Consider the following 20,064-nt stretch of genomic DNA (forward strand, 5'->3'; position numbering starts at 1 on the left):
ATGATTTTTGGAGTTCTGGTCAAGATGGTGCAGTAAGTAAATGCTGTGCTTACCTTCTCTCATGACCGCATCAAAATTACAACTAACCTACAAAACAACCATCATTAAGAATTGCCTGAAATCTTCTTGAACCGAAGCCATACAACTAAAAACACACAAAAGAAGCAACCTCAAGACTGGTAGGAGGGGCAGAGACGTGGAACACACTGGTCCCACACCCATGTGTGACCATAAAAATTTGAAAGGATATCTTGGCTGCAGAGGTTCCTCTGCCCCAGAGGAACAAAGGGTCCCAGTCTCTCCCCAGCCCAGAGTTCTGGTGCCAGAGAGAAAAGTCTCCATGATTTCTGCTTGTGAAAACTGTGGGGAGCCATGATTTCTTGTTATTTTAAAGCCTTGCAGACTGGCTCAGTTTATCTCTGCCTGCACCTGGAGGGTGCTTGCAAGCTGCTGAGGAATGAGGTGGGAGTGACCGGTTCTCGGACACTGAGGACTGAAGACTAGCAGGATAATTGGTGGGCTTTGTCATGAGATAATGACTTTGGGAAAGTTTCAAGGATTTTGTAGTTTGTATGTAAAAGTCATAAATTTACTCTTAATGAGATAATGCATACTCATGATTGTTAAGCTGCATGTACACAGACAGTATAAATTGGTGAAGAATAGTAAACTCGGTGCTTCAGCATCACTGGAGACCGATCGATCGCATCACCATCATCATTTGTGAGTGTCTTTATTCATTCCCACTCCCCCTTTCAGGTACCTCGCGAACCCGTGGCTGCTGGACGGCCACAGAAAACCAGCGAAGACTGTGGGTGAGTGAAACAGAGGCCAACTGCACTCCCAGGTGCTCCTCTTAAAGGTACCCCACATAGACTTACTCACCAACAGAATCACTGGCTCTAACTTCCAGCACTGGGGAAGCAAGCTGGAGAGGTGACAGGATCATGGGGGTGAGGGTGGTGGAACTAAGTTTTCTGGTTGCAAGATGAGGGCTAGAGGGGCAGCTTTCTCATAGATGGAGGATCTGGAGGAAGCTATTGTTTCTTTGTTGAGCAGTCCTACTTCCTAGCATGCAGACACAGGCAGCTGCCATATCTAAGTCTGCATCCTGCTAGCTAACTCCATTTTTTCACCACAGCTTGGTGATCCTGAGACCCTGCCCTGCCTAACTTTCAGGCACACCCAAGCCACGTCCAGTGACTTTTCTTGTACAAACTGCCTGCTACAGACTTTGCTAACGTCTCTCAAAGTTCACAGAACCCAGACAAGCAGCATCTTGCTTGAGCATGTCCCGAACCTCTGGCTGAGCAGCCCTAAGCCTGGCACTAGTCGTAGCTGGCCTTGGTTCGCAGTTTGGCCTCTTGAGGCACTTCCAAGCACGGCATGGGCAGCAGCAATCTGTGGATGGCTTTCTGGCTCCTGCTGGGTGGCACTGCAGCTAAACTTGACCTGCAGTGGGTCTCTGCCCAGGTGGCCCTGGGGCTGGTGTGCCGAGTGGCCAGCTTTGAAATCAGCTGGAGCATCACCCAGCCGCCTCCAAGGACGGCACACCCAAGGGGCAGATTGGGATGTACCAGAGCCCTGCTGAGGCAGATCCTGCTCTGTCGGCAGATCCCTGCACCACAACTCCTCCATTGTAGTCGTGGCTAATCCTCACAATCAGTGAGCCTGAGGGTCAATCCCTTCCATTAATGTGCAAATAGCAACCAAGAGGTTGCTACAAGAGGAGGGCACACACAACTGACACAAGGTACACAACTGGAATGTGTGGTGCAAGTGACCAGGAAGACTGTGCCATTGAGCCCCACAGCGCACCTACTACTTAAGGCCACTCTACTAAGACCAGGAGACAACAGCCCTACCTAATACATAAAAACAAACACAAGGAGGCAGCCAAAATAGGGAAACAAAGAAACATGTCTCCCAAAAAAGAACAGAACAAAGCTCCAGAAAAAGAATGAAACAAATTGGAGACAAGTAATCTACCAGATGCAGAATTCCAAACACTGGTTACAAGAATACTCAATGATCTCAGGGAGAGAGATAGGAAACATAAAAATGGAAATAGAAAACCTAAAAAAGAACCAGTCAGAAATAAAGAATACAATACTGAAAATGAAGAATACATTACATGGAATCAACAGTAGGTTAGATGAAGCAGAGGATTGAATCAGCAATGTAAAAGAGAAGGTAGTAGAAAACACCCAATCAGAGCAGCAAAAAGAAAAAACAAACAATCAAACAAAAATGAGAAAAGTTTCAGGGGCTTCTGGGACAGCATCAAGCATACCAACATTCACATTATGTGGGTACCAGAAAGAGAAGAGAGAGAACAAGGGATTTACAATCTATTTGAAGAAATAATCACAGAAAACTTCCCTAACCTGGTGAAGGAAATAGATATACAAGCCCAGGAAGCACAGAGAGTCCCGAACAAGATGAACCCAAACAGGCCCACACCAAGACAGATCATAATTAAAATGCCAAAGGTTAAAGACAAAGAGAACCTTAAAAGCAGCAAGAGAAATGCAGTTAGTTACCTACAAGGGAGCTCCCCTAAGACTGTCAGCTGATTTCTCAACAGAAACTTTGCAGGAAGAAGGGATTGGCAGGAAATATTCAAAGTGATGAAATGCAAGGACCTACAACCAAGATTGCTCTACTCAGCAAAGCTATCATTTAGAATCAAAGGGCAGATAAGGAGCTTCCCAGAGAAGAAAAAGCTAAAGAAGTTCATCACCACCAAACAGTACTACAAGGAATGTTAGAGGGACTTCTTTAAGATGAAAATATATATATGAATAACAAAATGGCAATAACTACATATCTACCAACAATTACTTTCAATGTACATGGATTAAATGCTCCAATCAAAAGATAGGGGAGGTGGATGGATAAGAAACAAGTCCCTTATGTATGCTGCCTACAAGAGACTCACTTTAGGTTGAAAGACTCACACAGACCAAAAGTAAAGGGATGGAAAAAGATATTTCATGAAAATGGAAACAAACAAACAAAAAGCTAAGGTAATAATACATACATCAGACAAAATAGGCTTTCAAATGACTATAACAAGAGACAAAGAAGGATCTAGTAATCCCAGTTCTGGGTATTTACCAGAAGAAACCCAAAATGTTTCTTTGAGGGGACGAGCTCATCCATATGTTCATTGCAGCATTATTTATAACAGCCAAGATATGAAGGCAACCTGGGTGTTTCTGAATGGATGAATGAATAAAGAAGAGTGTATATATATATATATGTACAATGGAATATTACTCAGCCATAAAAAAGGATGAAATCTCGCCATTTGCAACAATACGGATTGACCTAGAGGGGGCTGTGCTGAGTGTCCTAAGTCAGATAGCGAAAGACATGTGTCATACGATTTCACTTATAAGTGGGATCTAAAGAACAAAATAAACAAACAAATTAAACAAAAACAAAATCCTAGATACAGAGAACATTTTGATGGTTACTAGATGGGAGGGTCATTGGGCATGGGTGAAAAAGTGGAAGAGATTTAAGAAGTACAAATTTGTTGTTACACAGCAGTCTTGGGTATGTAGGGTATAGCATAAGGAATATAGTCGATAACATTGTAATAAATATGTATGGTATTATATGGGTACTAGATTTTTCAGGGTTATAGAAGAGAGGGGGTGGGGGAAGGGGAAATAGGTGAAGGGAACAAGATATACAAATTGGTAGTTATAAAATAGTCATGGGGATGTAAAGTAAACATAAGAAATATAATCAATAATATGGTAATAACTGTATAGTGCCAGGTGGGTATTAGTCATGGGGATCAGTTTGTAACGTATATAAATGACTAACTGCTATGCTGTACACCTGAAAGTAATATAAAATAATATTGAATGCCAACTGTAATTGACCATTTTAAAAAGCAGGGAGAAAATAAAGGGGAATAAGAGGTTCAAAGTTCCAGGTATAAAACAAACAAGTCTTGGGGATATAATGTACAGCGTAGGAAATATAGTTAATATTGTGATAGCATGGTAGTGTCAGATGGTTGCTGGACTTATCATGGTGGTCACATCTTTGGCATAGAGAATATAATCAATAATATGGTAATAACTATGTATAGTATTAGGTGGGTACTGTTGAATAACTATGATGTACATCTTAAACTAATATAATATTGTATGTTAGCTGTACTTAAAAATATTTTTAAAAGAAAGACTTTTATCTCCATTCTGTTTTAAAATATCATATAAATGTATATTATCGGGGGGACCTAGACAATATTCAGAATCCTGCTGGCCAGGAAGTCTGGGAAATGTAATTGATAGATTTCCACCTTCCGCAAAACAAGACAGAGCATAGCAAGGCTTCCCAGTGTTAGCTGATAATATTTGGAAAAGTCCCCTGAGTTTTAGTCCTTTAATCTTTCTGATTTTTTAAAATACCCGATTCCTCATATTAAATCTTTGTTTGAGAGACATCATCAAAATGGCGGCGTAAGGTGAGCCTCTGTAAAGCTCCCCTGGAATTTACAAGTAATCGAACAATAACTCCACAAAGGACTCCCTGCACAGCAGAAAGGCAAGAAGAAGAGGCCCACTACTGAATTCACAGAAAGGTGGGCGAATCGTGCAAGTGGGGGAGGACAGAAGGGAGAAGTGTGGAGACTGAGCCCCGAGGGTGCAGGACGCAGACCTAGCTCAGTGCTCCGAGCTCTGACCATCCTGGAACTACCGCAGCTGCGGGAGAGGGAAGAACTCGGACTGCTAGGGCTCCGCTTATGGCCCACAGGGCTGAGGGGGCAGAATATAACACGGCTGAACCCAACGCTCACGGCAGAGACCTCGGAGAAAAGCCTGAGGGAAGAAGGCTGAAAACAGTGGTTTAAGCCCTCACTGACGAACGGAGAACAGAAGCCTTAGGCACTGAGACTAGCCGCACCCTCCCTACCCTACCAGAGCTCACCCCGCCCCCACCTGCCCTGTGCTAGAAGTGGAAGTGTAGCAGTGTCAGATCAAAAGAACAGAATATTTGCTGTTCTGAGAACTGTGGACTGCAGACAAAGATTTGCAGCCCAACTAGTTCCGGCAGAGGGGAGGGAGATGTGGAAGCAGGACTGGCTGTGGTGGTGTTCAGCGCCATTGCTCTGGGCCATCTCTCACAACTCACCCCACCTCTGGCCCCACCTATCTGGGCAAATCCCTGCAGGAGTAAATAGAACTGCTGAAACATATGGGCTCTGAATCTGGTGTAGGAAGAGTTTTGGAACTTCAAAAGCTCTTCGCATACCCACACGGACACTGCGCCCTGTGACCTAAGAGAACGATTAACCGAGGAGATGCCCGTCTCTCAGGAAATCCCCCCATTGTGTGAGAAGCAGGAATAGTGCAGAGAAAACATAGCACTACCGTGTGAGAGAAATAAAAGGCTGCAGTCGGAGAGACAATAAAACATTCTATCAACAAGTACTGGAAAACAAAAGAAAGACCTCTTCTTATCAACCTGTTGCAGAAGGCACTCCTGTAGATGTCTAGGAAGAGAAATAATAAATCAGTAATTGCCACGAATAACCAAGGCAACAAGAGAGCTCAGAAAGAAAGTGAAAAGTCTCCAGAAAAGGAACTTAAAGATATGGAAACATGTGACTTAAATGACAGAGAATTCAAGATTGCAGTTCTGAAAAAACTCAACGAGATGCAAGAAAACACAGAAAGGCAGTTTAATGAACTCAGAAACACAATCAAAGAACAACACGAGCATTTTACGAAAGAGATTGAAATTTTAAAAAAGAACCAAACAGAATTTCTGGAGATTAAGAACTCAATAGAAGAAATGAAGAATGAAATAACCAGCTTAAGTAGTAGAGTTGACCAGATGGAGGAAAGAATCAGTGACATCAAAGACAGAAACCTGGAAATTACACAGATGGAAGAAGAAAGAGACTTGAGACGTAAAAGAAATGAAAGAACTCTACAAGAACTTTCTGACTCCATCAGAAAGAGCAATATAAGAATAATGGACACACCAGAAGGAGAAGAAAGAGAGAAGGGAACAGAGAATATATTCAAACAAATTGTTGATGAGAACTTCCCAAACTTGTGGACAGAACTGGACCCTCGACTCCAAGAAGCAAATAGAACACCTAATTACCTCAATCCCAACAGGCCTTCTCCAAGGCACATTGTATTGAAGCTGTCTAAAATCAACGACAAGAAAGAATCCTCAAGGCAGCCAGGGAAAAGAAGACGGTAGCCTACAAAGGAAAGCCCATTAGATTATCATCAGATTTTTCAGCAGAAACTCTACAAGCCAGGAGGGAGTGGAACCAAATATTCAAACTATTGAAAGAGAGAAATTATGAGCCAAGAATAATGTATCCAGCAAAGATATCCTTTAGATATGAAAGAGGAATAAAGACCTTTCCAGACATACAGAAGCTGAGGGAATTTTCTAATACACGACCTGCACTACAAGAAATACTAAAGGAGGCTATTCGACCACCATCAACAGGGACAATTTCTGGCAACCAAAACATAAAAAGGGGGAGAGTAAAGGCCTGAACCGGAATATGGGATTGGAGAAAGTAAGCATGCTAAGGAAAATGGAATGCTCTAAATATCAAACTTTCTTTTACTTAAACTTAAGGGTAACCACTCAAGAAAAATCCAGAACTGAAATATATACTGAAATAAAAGAAGAAACAGAGGGAAACATCATAGAATACCACCATACAGAAATAATAGACAACAACAAAAAGGCAAAGAAACAATGGAGACACAGCCTTACCAGAAAACTAAAGATAGAATGACAGGAAATCCTCACATATCAATAATCACTTTAAATGTAAATGGACTGAACTTACCAATAAAAAGGCACAGAGTAGCAGATTGGATCAAAAAACTAAACCCAACCATATGCTGTCTCCAAGACACACATCTCAGCTACAAGGACAAGCATAGACTCAAAGTGAAAGGGTGGAAATTGATACTCCAAAGAAATGGTACCCACAGAAAATCAGGTGTAGCCATAATGATATCAGACAAAAGAGACTTCACGGTGAAAAAGATAACAAGAGACAAAGATGGACATTTCATAATGGTAAAGGAGACTATAAAACAAGAAGACATACCAGTCATCAATATTTATGCCCCCAATCAGGGAGAACCGAAATATACCAAGCAACTTCTAACAGAACTAAAGGGAGAAATTGACCAAAACACAATTATAGTAGGGGACCTAAATACATCACTGACAGCTATGGATAGATCATCCAAACAGAAATGAAATAACGAAATAGCAGCCCTAAATGACACATTAGATGAAATGGACATAATTGACATATATAGAGCACTTCATCCTAAAACATCAGACTATACATTCTTTTCTAGTGTAAATGGAACATTCTCAAGGATACACCATATTTTGGGACATAAAATCAGCCTCAGCAAATTTAAGAAGGTTGAAATCATACCAAGTATATTCTCTGATCACAGGCTTTGAAATTGTATATCAACTGCAAAAAGAAAGCAGGAAAAAACACAAATACATGGAGATTAAACAACATACTTTTAAAGAATGACTGGGACAAAGAAGAAATTAGAGGAGAGATCAAAAGATGCATAGAAACAAATGACAATGAAATTACATCCTACCAAATTTTTGGGATGCAGCGAAAGCAGTTTTAAGAGGGAAATTTATATCATTACAGGCCTATCTCAAGAAACAAGAAAAATCCCAAATAAATAACCTCATGTTACACCTTAAAAAACTAGAGAAAGAAGAACAAGTGAAACCCAAGATCAGCAGAAGAAAGGAAATAACAAAAATCAGAGCAGAACTAAATGAAATAGAGAACAAAAAGACAATAGAAAAAATTAATGTGACAAAGAGCTGGTTCTTTGAAAAGATTAACAAAATTGACAAACCCTTGGCTAGACTCACTAAGATAAAAAGAGAGAAGACACTAATAAACAAAATCAGAAATGAAAAAGGGGAAGTTATCATGGACACCACAGAAATACAAAGGATCATCCAAGAACACTATGAAGGATTATGTGCCACCAAATTCAATAACCTAGAAGAAATGGACAATTTCTTAGAAACATATACCCTTCTTAGGCTCAACCATAAAGAACTGGAATATCTAAACAGACCGATCACCAGTAACGAAATTGAATCAGTCATCCAAAACCTTGCCAAAAGCAAAAGTTCAAGACCATATGGCTTCACTAGTCAATTCTACCAAATCTTCAAAGAGGATCTAATACCAATCCTGCTCAAACTCTTCCAAAAAACTAAAGAAGAGACAGTACTCCCCAACTCATTTTATGAGGCCAACATTACCCTGATACCAAAACCTGGTAAGGACAACACAAAAAAAGAAGACTACAGACCAATATCTCTGATGAATACAGATGCAAAAATCCTAAACAAAATTCTAGCAAATTGAATACAACAATGCATTAAAAAGATCATTCATCACGACCAAGTGGGGTTCATCCCGAGAGCCCAAGGATGGTACAACATCCGCAAATCCATCAATGTGATACATCACATAAACAAAATAAAGGACAAAAATCATATGATTATATCATTTGATGCAGAAAAAGCATTTGACAAGATACAACATCCATTTATGATTCAAACACTTAATAAAATAGGTATAGAAGGAAAATACCTTAACATAATAAAGGCCATATATGACAAGCCCTCAGCTAATCTCATAATTAGTGGTGAAAAACTGAAGCTCTTTGCTCTATGTTCAGGAACATGACAGGGCTGTCCCCTACCACCTCTGCTTTTCAACGTAGTGTTGTAAGTCCTCGCCAGAGCAATCATACAAGAGAATGAAATAAAAGGCATCCACATTGGGAATAAAGAAGTTAAATTGTCACTCTTTGCAGATGACATGATGCTATATATAGAAAACCCTAAAGACTCCACCAAAAAGCTATTAGAAACAATCAACAAATACAGTAAAGTTGCTGGGTACAAAATCAACGTACAAAAGTCCATTGCATTCCTATATACTAACAATGAAATCTCAGAAAAAGAAATACAAAAAACAATTCCTTTTACAGTTGCAGCAAAAAGAATAAAATACCTTGGAATAAACTTAACCAAGGATGTGAAAGACCTATATGCTGAAAACCTTAAGACATTTTTGAAAGAAATTGAAGAAGACACAAAGAAATGGAAAGATATTCCGTGCTCATGGATTGGAAGAATCAACATAGTTAAAATGGCCATATTACCCAAAGCGATATACAGATTTAATGCAATCCCCATCAAAATCCTAATGGCATTTTTTAAAGAAATAGAACAAAAAATCATCAGATTTGTTTGGAACCACAAAAGACCCCAAATAGCCAAAGCAATTTTAAGAAAAAAGAACAATACTGGAGGTATCACACTCCCTGACTTTAGCTTGTAATACAGGGCTACAATAATCAAAACAGCACGGTATTGGCAGAAAAACAGACACATAGACCAATGGAATAGAATTGAGAACCCAGAAATAAAACCACATAAATATGGACAGATAATTTTTGACAAAGAAGCTAAAATCATACAATGAAGGAAAGACAGCCTCTTCAATAAATGGTGCTGGGAGAATTGGAAAGCCACGTGCAAAAGAGTGAAACTGGACTGCTATCTGTCACCATATACGATAATTAATTCAAAATGGATCAAAGAGTTAAGCATTAGATCTGACACAATAAACTGCATAGAAGAAAACATAGGTACTAAACTTACGGACCTTAGCTTCAAAGAGCATTTCATGAATTTGACTCCAAAGCAATGGAAGTAAAAGCTAAAATAAACGAATGGGACTATATGAAACTTAAAAGCTTCTCAACAGCAAAAGAAACCATTGACAAAATAAAGAGGCAACCAACTGAACGGGAGATTTCTGCAAACAGTGCCTCTGATAAGGGGCTAATATCCAAAATATACAAGGAACTCATGAAACTCAACAAGAGAAAAACAAACAACCCAATTGAAAAATGGGCAGAGGACCTGAAGAGACATTTCTCCAAAGAGGACATACAAATGGCAAATAGACATATGAAAAAATGCTCAACATCACTAATCATCAGAGAAATGCCAATTAAAACCACAATGAGATATCACCTCACTACAGTCAGAATGGCTATCATCAACAAGACAAATAGTAACAAGTGTTGGAGAGGCTGTGGAGAAAAAGGAACGCTCATACACTGTTGGTGGAAATGCAGACTGGTGCAGCCACTATGGAAGGCAGTGTGGAGGTTCCTCAAAAAAATTACGAACAGAATTACCATATGACCCAGCAATCCCTCTCCTGGGTATCTACCCAAAAAATCTGAAAACATCTACACATTAAGACACGTGTTGCTCCAATGTTCATTGCAGGTGGCCAAGACGTGGAAACAACCAAAATGTCCTTCGCTAGATGAATGGATAAAGTAGTTGTGGTATATATACACAATGGAATATTATACGGCGGTAAGAAAAGATGATATAAGAACATTTGTGACAACATGGATGGATCTTGAGAGTATAATGCTAAGCTAAATAAGTCAGACAGAAAAAGCAGAGAACCATATGATTTCACTGATATGTGGTATATAAACCTAAACAACAAAAGAACAAGACAAACAAATGAGAAACAAGAACTCATAGACACAGACAATAGTTTAGTGGTTACCAGAGGTTAAGGAGGATGAGGGGTGGGAGATGACGGTAAGGGGGATCAAATATATGGTGATGGAAGGAGAACTGACTAGGGTGGTGAACACACAATGGGATTTATAGATGATGCAATACAGAATTGTACACCTGATATCTATGTAATTTTACTAACAATTGTCACCCCAATAAATTAAAAAAAATAAAGTCTTTTGTTTGAAATACTTAGTGCCGTTTCTTTTTTGCTGACAGAATCTTGAGTGATGCATATTCCTCAGATTCTGATTGAATAGTTCTTGAAATGTGGACTGTGATTCATATTTTGAGACACAATGCTTTTGAGGGATTTCCTTCCCCCCATATTAGAAGTAATGAAATTACACTCCCTTTTTATTTCAGTGGAATATTTCTTGTGCATGACTTATTAATTAATTTCTTTGATGAGTAAATGTTGCACTGATTTACAGATAGTAAATTTTGACTATCCAACAAGTAGTTGGGAGCTAGTGATAAAAGATAGGAAATAAATTGGAGGGATTGAAATTAGAGGAAAGGAGGCCAGTGGGACAGATGCCATGATAGAAAATTAGAGAAACCACCCGATGACTCACATAATCTTGGGTAAATTACTGAATAACAAAAACAATCTAGAGATATGTTCTTAAGAGCCCAGCACTCCAAGTCTCTGAATTTGCTATTCAGCACCAGCCAGTTGTTGCCAGTCAGGAATGCACAGCACTAGTGTCAAATCTTGAAATGCTTTTATGAGACTTTTTTTTTTTTTTGCATGAAATTCCACTTTCAAATGTTGACAAGGAAGTAAATAAAAAATTGTGCAGTTAAGCAAAACATATATGCAGTCTATATCTAGGGACTTAGGGACCTAGGGCTAAGGTCCACTGGTTTGCAACCTTTGCCCTAGAACTTTACTATTCTGGAGCATGAGGAGTCGAAAATGAAATAAGCTGTCTTTTGTCTCAAAATGGTCCCAGGTTATTGAGAAGAGAGGCACACAGTATTATGTGCCTCTCTTCTATGCACAAGATATAGGTGTAGCACAGAGAGGGTGGAATTAAGTCTAAGCAGGGATAGAACAGGTTACCTGGAGGAAGTGATGTGTTATGTCGGTTTCAAGGGGGATAGAGAGGCTCACTAGGCAGGTGCCTAAAGTAAGGAAAGGGACACTTCTGAAAGAGGGAACAATATATACAATAACATTGCATCATGAAAAAAACATAGTCTTTGCAGGAGTCTGTAAGAAGATTTAATATTGCTGAATTATAAAGTAAAAGAGTGGTGAGGTGGGGGCAGTGGAAGGACATGAGGACAGGGAAACAGTGCAAAGCTGTGACCTTTGACTATCCAACATGCATTAGGGAGCTAGTGATAAATGATAGGAAATAAATTGGAGGGATTGAAATCAGAGGAAAGGAGGCCCGTGGGATAGATGCAATAGTTCTGGAAAGAGATGATGAAGACTTGAAATAGGGCAATGCAAGTGAGAGTGGAAAGGAGAGCATACTCAAAAGAAACTTTTACACAGATGTACCAGGATACATTCCGAAATAACAGAGAAATGGATGGGATATTATATAGCATTGACAGTAAATGAACTACAGCTATATGGATAAAAGCTTAGAAACAAAATGTTTAGGGAAAGAAACAAGTCCCAAAATGCTACCTAGAAAAGACATAGATTTTTGTGAAATTTGAAAACAATAAAAAACTAAGCAATATTGTTTAGGCATATATCTATGTGATAAGAATATATTTAAAAAGAGAATGGAAATAATAAATATAAGTCAAGATATTGGTTTCTTTGGGGGAGTTAGGTAAAAGATGGTGAGGAGATTTAAATTATCAGTAATATTCTAGTTCTTTGGTTGGGAACCAGATTCCCAGGTTTTTATTTCAATTTAGATGGGTAGTTTGATAGACAAGCACAAGACTATCACATATTTCCATTCGGTGAAAATATGTCATAACTAAGGATGCCACTTATTCCTGTATTCTGAGGCTATAAGAAATACAGGAGATGTATTTTACAGATACTTTGGAGGTGGAATCAATTGGTTTCCAGTCATTCTTTCCTCCTTCAACTGGTTTTAGATAAGCTCCTCCAAGGGGAGAGCCTCAGTGTGTTAGGTCCACGTGCTTTTACATCCCGCGCTTTTTGCCCTTTGCCCTTGGCCGTCTTCGCTTCCTCTCCAAGGGAGGCACCTGACGCCAAGCAGTGGGGAGGAGGGGGGAGGCGGCCCGCGGGTCTAAAGCGTTCTTATTGGCGTACAGTAGGAGCGAGACCGAGGCTGGAGCTGAAGTGAGGAAAAGAGGGGCGAAGGGGGCGGAGCTAAGAGGAAGGCGGGGTTAAAGGATCTTAACGGGAGCGAGGCGCAAATGCAATTGTCCGCGCCTCGCTGCGATGGCGGCGGCGCGGAGTACAGTCACACTGCTGGCTGCCGAGTCTTCCCCTCAGGAAGCTACCGTTTCTGCCGCCTCTTCCTCCTCCTCCACCGCCTGCGCGGCGGCGGCGGCGGCGGCGGCAGTGATTGTGCTTGCCTCCTCCGCCACCTCCACCTCTGCCCGCTCGCCTGCCGGTGGCTGTAGCGACGGCGGCGGCGGCTCTGGCGGCTCCACTATGGCGGCGGCGGGGAGGGGGGGCAGTAGTTTTAAAGTAGACACCCGCCCTTGCCTCAGAGAAGGTGAGTTCCCGTCCCGGGGTGTGGGGGCGTCCCCATCTCCTTCGCTGCCTCTCCAGTCAGCCCGAGATTGGACTGGGCGCGGTTCGCCAGCGCCCCACCCCCCACCTGCTGTGGCGCAGTTAAGGCCAAGCTCGCCCCGCCCCGCCCCACCGTAGTATCCCACAGTGTGCAAGATGGACTGAAGCCGAGAGGGGCTTTCCTACTTCCCCGAAAAGGATGGCCCCCCCCCCAGGAAAAGGAACTGCAGGTATTCACAAGACAGGAGTTTGAAGGGGAAAAAAAAACCCCACATAATTTCTCTCCCAGCCAGGGCGCCTTAGTATGCTCTAGGAAGCTGAGGTTTGATTTCATAAAAGAGGAGGCAAGTTGCAAGTGCCGTGGGACCAGAGGATGAGGGAAAGGGAAGAAGACTGAAGGCAAAAGGGGGCAGAGATCAAAAGAGGAAAGGCCAAAGAAATCAGAGGGAGGAAAACCCCCTTTGGTGAAATTCAGCATCCTACAGTGTAGAAACTGGCAGTAGCATTATTTAAAGAGAAGAGGTTAGGTATTTGGGGAGGCTAGAGTGTATACTTGAGCTTTCAAGTAGGATCTATTGGATTTTAGCATCCTAGGGTCTGGTGGAGGAGGGAGTTGTACTGAGGAACGCAGAGGAAGAGAGCGTGGCAGAAGCACAGATTTCAGGAATCACTTTGGAGAATTTTCTTTGGTTATTTGAGGGTGTGACCTTGTACAGCAAGGTTTATGGGCCCATCTTTCAGGTGGTTTTGGTTTTATTAAGTGCTGTTTTACCTACCAACACATTACGCCTAACATTTCTTGACTGTTTCAGTATGAGTGTGTTAGTTCACACAAAGTATTATATACTTGTAAATAGCCTACTAATAGCAAACTGTAAAATTTGCCATTGAAATGTATTTTAAAGCAGCGTTTAGAAGTGCTTCTTAGGTGGTTGAAACCGATTTCACTGGACAAGATCTCAGTCTTTTGCCATCGTAAATTTCGTATTCCAGTATTCACTGTGTTACCTTATGTTGCTAACCTGCCTCCAAAGTGAAAGATGGTGGACGCCAAAATAGAGTAGAATACTTCAAGTTCTTTTTCTTAGGACACCCCATTAAAATTACCCCATAAAACTGATTTTCTTTTAAATTAAAATATAGCTAACATACAATATTATATTAGTTGCAGGTGCACACCACAGTTATTCAACATTTATATACCTAAAGAAGTGATCTTGAATAATACATCCTAGTGTGCTATCCATATCCTTTCACACCTTTCACTTTGGAGGAAAGGCAAAGCAGTAAAAAAAGTCCCTTACAATATGTGTCATAGGCGCATTACATAAATGTCACTAAATATGGAAATTAGAAATACACTGTAATATGATGTTTTTATTCATTAACTCTTATTGAAGGCAACCTTTGAAAGATAATGTTTTCAGTCATCCTGGATTTGTAAATTGTTCTGGGATGAAAATATGAAATCTGGATTTTTCGCTTTTATACTAAACTTTATATAACCAGCAAGAAGAACAGAACAATGTTATAGGTAGGTGGTCCAGATGACAATTAAATTCATCTCTCATGGCCTTTTCACAGTAAGGTTTAAGACTAGTGTTTCATGGAGAAAATGGCTTTTTGCCTGGCTCTGTCCCTGGCTTGGTTACAGTATTTTTGAATATATGTAAGTATTAACAGCTTGAAGAGATACAAATTCCCAAAGTAGCAGCAATACCCTGTCTGTACTGTTTGCTAGTTGGTAAAATGAGGAGAGCCCTAGTGTAGAGTCTGGTACAGTGTTAGTTTATCTGCTAAATTAGGTGACCTCAGCTGAACAGATCCCAAGCTTCCTGGATTTGGGTTTTGGCATTTCTGAAATAGAGGTTTTGGACTAGCCAGACTCCAAAGTTGATTCATTCAGATTTGAAAGTATGAAGCATGATTTTGCAGTTCTGCATTGATACACTGCCCAAAACACTATTAAGTCTCAAAATATTTTTATTTAGGTATTTATAAAGGCCATAAATTGTTGCCAGTCATGATAATGGACAAAGAAGAATAGAGAAAAATGTTGCTTGGTGGTGTGCCAATATCTTTTTTTTTTTTTTTTAACCTGAGTTAGGAGATTGCTCTAAAAAGTGGCAAAATAATTATCAAGATTCTAATTATTACAATTGCACACCAGATAGGACCATTAAAAGTGGCTTGCTAAAGCATTTGCTGATCCATTTTCAAGGATAGCTAACATTCCTGAGGATCTCATCTGTTTTGGGTTGGTAATGAGCAAATGTCAGTGGAGATTATAAATTGCAAAGCAGGGAAGATTAGAAGCTTTCAAAGGTTACAAATGGGAAATTGGGCAATCAGCCTAAAAACAAAACAACAAGCGAAAGAAATACCACGTGAACAGACATATGAAAAGACACATACCTACGCAGGATTCATGGTAAGAGGAGTCATGAGATTTTGCAGGACATTTGATATTTCATTCAGTGAAGTTTTAAAAAAATGTTTAAATGGCTCAAAAATGAATTTTCACCCAGTATCGATGTCCCTGATATAAATCATAGTAAAAATCAAAACAGAAATAAACACTTTGCATAGCAATTATCGAACAAGGCTTTCCTTTGTCTCCATATTCAGTCAAGTTGCAAGTCCACCATAAGAAAACCTAGCTAATAACCTTTCCTTTATTTATTCAGGAAAAACTTATTGAGCACCTGTATGTGTGTGTGTGTCGCTCAGTGTGCTCAGTGTTGAGAATATAAAGACGAATTAGACACAGCTATATTAAGGAGCTCAAAGTAGTGCTTGATAGTAAAATTATAAAATAAATAAATAAATAACTGGGGAAAATACAGTTTTAAATATAACTAGTTAGACTCCTAAACCATCAGGACTGTTCTGTTTTTTTATTATAAATCTATGCTCTGCCCGTGGTGGCTTATATACTATAAGCACACTAAAACACATTATATTATAAATCTGTTGCTATCTAGGAAGAATAAGTAGCAAACTGTTAGAATTAATTTTTAATTCTCTGCATTTGGCAGGGTGGGGATCTTTGGAAATAGGTTAATGACCATTTCTTAGTTTCTGACCTTTTGTCTTTATTAGGTGTCAATATGTGAAAATATTGACTAAGCATGCCCCCTACTGTATTCATCACATATCTTTTAGCATATGAACTTTGATTCTTCTCCACCTGAAACCAGTCTTGCAGATCCATTCACATTTACCAACCGGTTGGAATGAACTGCATGGCGGCTTTCTGATGCAAAGTAGTTTCATGGGATCAAGTAAATTAATGGATTTAAACAGGATTTGAATTCAGTTTTTCACAAGCATGTCTTCTGAGTTAGCTAGCCACAGAATACTTATGATTATAAGGTCAAGGACTTAGTAAACATTAAACATATAACTAGTACTCCCAATTGTTTTGTTAGTTCCATTGTATTTTGAAATTGTAAATGTGCCATGGGAAAGCCTTTATTATTATTATTGTTATTATTCGTTGTGATAATCTGTGTAAAATAACCAAAATTTGCCAAACTCAAAGGTGAGGTCCTAATCTTATAACCTGAGAAAGTAAGATAACTAGATAGCATTATAGCTATGAGTGTTCACAATGCTGTCAGGTACAGATCTTTATTTCTGGCACAGTTAATATCTCTGAAAACTCTTTCAATGGGGGTGTGTGACTTTTAGGGAAAAAAGAGAGTTAAAACATGTTGGCAAGGATAGCACTGTCCGTTCCACAGTTGCCTATAACTTAGTGTCGAGCTCTGCTCATTCGTTCCTAAGATTATGATGGTATTAAAAGATTGCAAAGGTCAAATCAGCTGTTTTAAAAAATCCGTTTTCTTCAAAAATATTTCAGGGAGGTTATATCTAAAGGTATTGGATATTTTTATATCAACGGGATTTTAGTAATACCCAAGTCTGTACAATCTAAATAATTAGCACTCACATTTGCATTTCACTGACTTAAGAACCTCTTCTGCTGTTACTAATGTCTACCCCAGACTACTGGAATTTTCTTCATGGTCCAAATCCACCTGAAACTAGAATCATATCTTTTAAATTTTAGCTTCCCCAGTGCTTTACTTCCTATAACCTCTCTGGGCCTTAGCTTCCTCATTTTGAAACGAGGACATTAAGCTTAATCATTTATAAACTGGAGGCAATTTTGCCCCACCAGGGACATGTGGCAATGTCTGGAGATATTTTCGGTTGTCACACTTGGGGAATGCTACCAACTTCTAGTTAGTAGAGGCTGGGGATGCTGCTAAATAGCCTACAATGCATAGACCAGCCCCTCACAACTGGGAATTATCTGGCCCAAAGTAACAATAATATACTGAGATTGAGAAACCCTGGACTAGATGATCTCTAAAATTACTCTGATCTGAAATAAGATGATTATGTATAATATTAAGTAGAAAGTTCAAAGCTTCTGGATTAGTAAACAAGCAACTTTACCAAGTGCCTACATGCGTTAATCATTTTTTTAAATTTTAATATTCACGTTCTGGACAGACATTATATTTCTGTACTCCTTAGATGAAAAAAACTGGCTCAAAGTAGTTAAATAATTTGCTCCAGGTTATATAGTTATGGGTAGAGATGGGATTTGAATCTGTTTGACCAACTAAAAAGCTTAGTTTTTTCCTGCTACCCAATGCTATAGGTCATAATTTTTCCACCATTTCAAATTATTATGAAAGTTTTATATTTTCAAGTCATGTAAACATTTCTTGTAGGGAGGAAATAAAGAGATTAAACACTTTCATTAATAGAAAATTGGTTGATTCATTTTCTTACCAAAGGCTAAAGCCAGAGGTATTATAAATAGAATCAAATGTAGGAGCATCGAATACATGAACTCTCTTATCAGATATCATTTATAATTTGTTACAAACCACTCGTTTATTTGAAATAACCCTCATAAATGATATTCAACAGAGGATTGTTGAGTCATAGTAGCAAAACAAAGGTTTATTATTTGTTCATGTAGTTCCCCAAAAGTGAAGGATTGATGTGGAGCAACTGCCCTTCATGCCTTGGTTCAGGGAGAAGAAGGTGCTTTTGTCTTTTTCCCCCCAATATTTTAGTTTACTTTTTTGTAAAATATACATAATGTAAAAAAGGCCATTTTAAGCACTTTTAAATGTGAAATTCAGTACATTCAAATCAGGATTAAGTATATTCACGTTATGCAGCTTTCACCACTGTCCATCTGCAGAACTTTTTAATCGTCCCAAACTGAAACTCTGTACCTGTAGGTCACAGTTTTGTTATATGACCATATTTCTCTGCTCCAAAGAACTTTTGGTGTGTCTAATTTCTGGAAAATAACATATTTAAAAGTTATACTTAATTTGTTAACGTTTGAAAATCTGAGAAAGGACAGTTTATTGTGGCCATAGAGCACAGCACTGCAAAGAAATTTTACCCTCATACTCTTGAGTGTAAAGAGGACCATGCATGAAATATTGGTTTTATCTTTTGCATATCCTATTAGTGTAAGCCCTCACTCCATTTCAGACTTAGGTTCTCTTCCCATTTTGAACCTAGTTTTTGATAGTACTTCCTTAATCCCCACTGCTTTTGTTTTAAGTTAAAACACAAAGGAATGGTATCAGCATCAGAAACTCCTGTATGTTTCAAAGGCAGTGTATCCCAGTCCATAGCTGAGAGTGCCATTGCATCATTGAGATTGTACTGCCAAGCTGCATTAAGCTGAGTTTTGATTCTGAGTATAAAATCTTGTTTTCCATGTATCTTTTTTTTTCCAAGTTCATGATAGCATACAGAATTCAAATGGGTCAGGGAATGAAGAACAGTTGAGAAGTGCTATGCTGGGAATAGTAAAATATGCCTAAGATTAACCAGGAGGTGTTTATCTTCTCATGTTCAAAGAAGTTTATTTGCTGAAGATGAGAGATGAAGACACACTTCACAGAATTCAGTATTTTGTCATTGGATATTCTAATGTGTAATCTAGTTAGATGTTTTAACGCTAGCTCTCCAAACTTCTAACCAAATTAGATTGAAAGATGCAAGAATCCGCCATGAATTTGGTTTTCTTGGTCAGGGAAGAAAACTGAGCCACTTACACCTAAATTATAACCAAAATAATACTATTTTGTTTTCTTTTTGATACTAGCTATAATGACTAAAACATTGTACTTGGTAGTAGAAACGCTGTGTGTGGATTTGCAAAGAAATACTTCTGAGAGAACTAGCTTCAGGGTTAGTACATAGACAATGAAATGCAGATAATGGAGGAGTAGGGAAGAAATGTTGAGACCTTTTGAATTTTAGTCTCTTGAGGTCTGATGAACTGTATACCTGCTTAAAACTTCAAATAATTTTTTGTGTTTCCTGATAGACTTATTATTTGGAAGCAGCTAAGATATTTGGGTCCTTCTGTAACTACCCCACCAAAATTTTGCTTCTGTATACATTCCTATCTAAAATACGTTTCCCATTGGTGGCGATCAACCCATATATTGTCAAGAACAAAAGAAACTTTAGAAATGGAAATATGAAAGGTTTTGATATGTTCTTAGTCATACAGCTAGTTAATAGCAGAATAAAGACTGTAATGCAGTCTCTCTCATTGCAGTGTTTTTTACAACTCTTAGTGGTTTTGGAATTAAGAATCAGTATAAGCCCATATCTAACAACCAAGAATTAAA

The 20,064-nt window shown here is 39.1% G+C and overlaps 1 protein-coding gene across 4 annotated transcripts in view; it reads left to right on the forward strand.

Annotated features, from left to right (window-relative positions):
- The first annotated feature begins 13,054 nt into the window (after window positions 1-13,054).
- ZMAT1 (zinc finger matrin-type 1) overlaps window positions 13,055-20,064 on the forward strand; it is a 51,346-nt gene continuing 44,336 nt past the window's right edge. For all 4 annotated transcript variants that reach the window (XM_033103896.1, XM_033103910.1, XM_033103904.1 and 1 more), the window contains exon 1: window positions 13,055-13,358. In XM_033103896.1, the coding sequence (XP_032959787.1) occupies window positions 13,079-13,358 (280 nt within the window). In that variant the 5' untranslated portion in view covers window positions 13,055-13,078. The remainder of the gene's footprint in view (window positions 13,359-20,064) is intronic.

This window comes from Rhinolophus ferrumequinum, chromosome X (genome assembly GCF_004115265.2).
Source record: "Rhinolophus ferrumequinum isolate MPI-CBG mRhiFer1 chromosome X, mRhiFer1_v1.p, whole genome shotgun sequence".
Lineage (NCBI taxonomy): Eukaryota > Metazoa > Chordata > Mammalia > Chiroptera > Rhinolophidae > Rhinolophus > Rhinolophus ferrumequinum.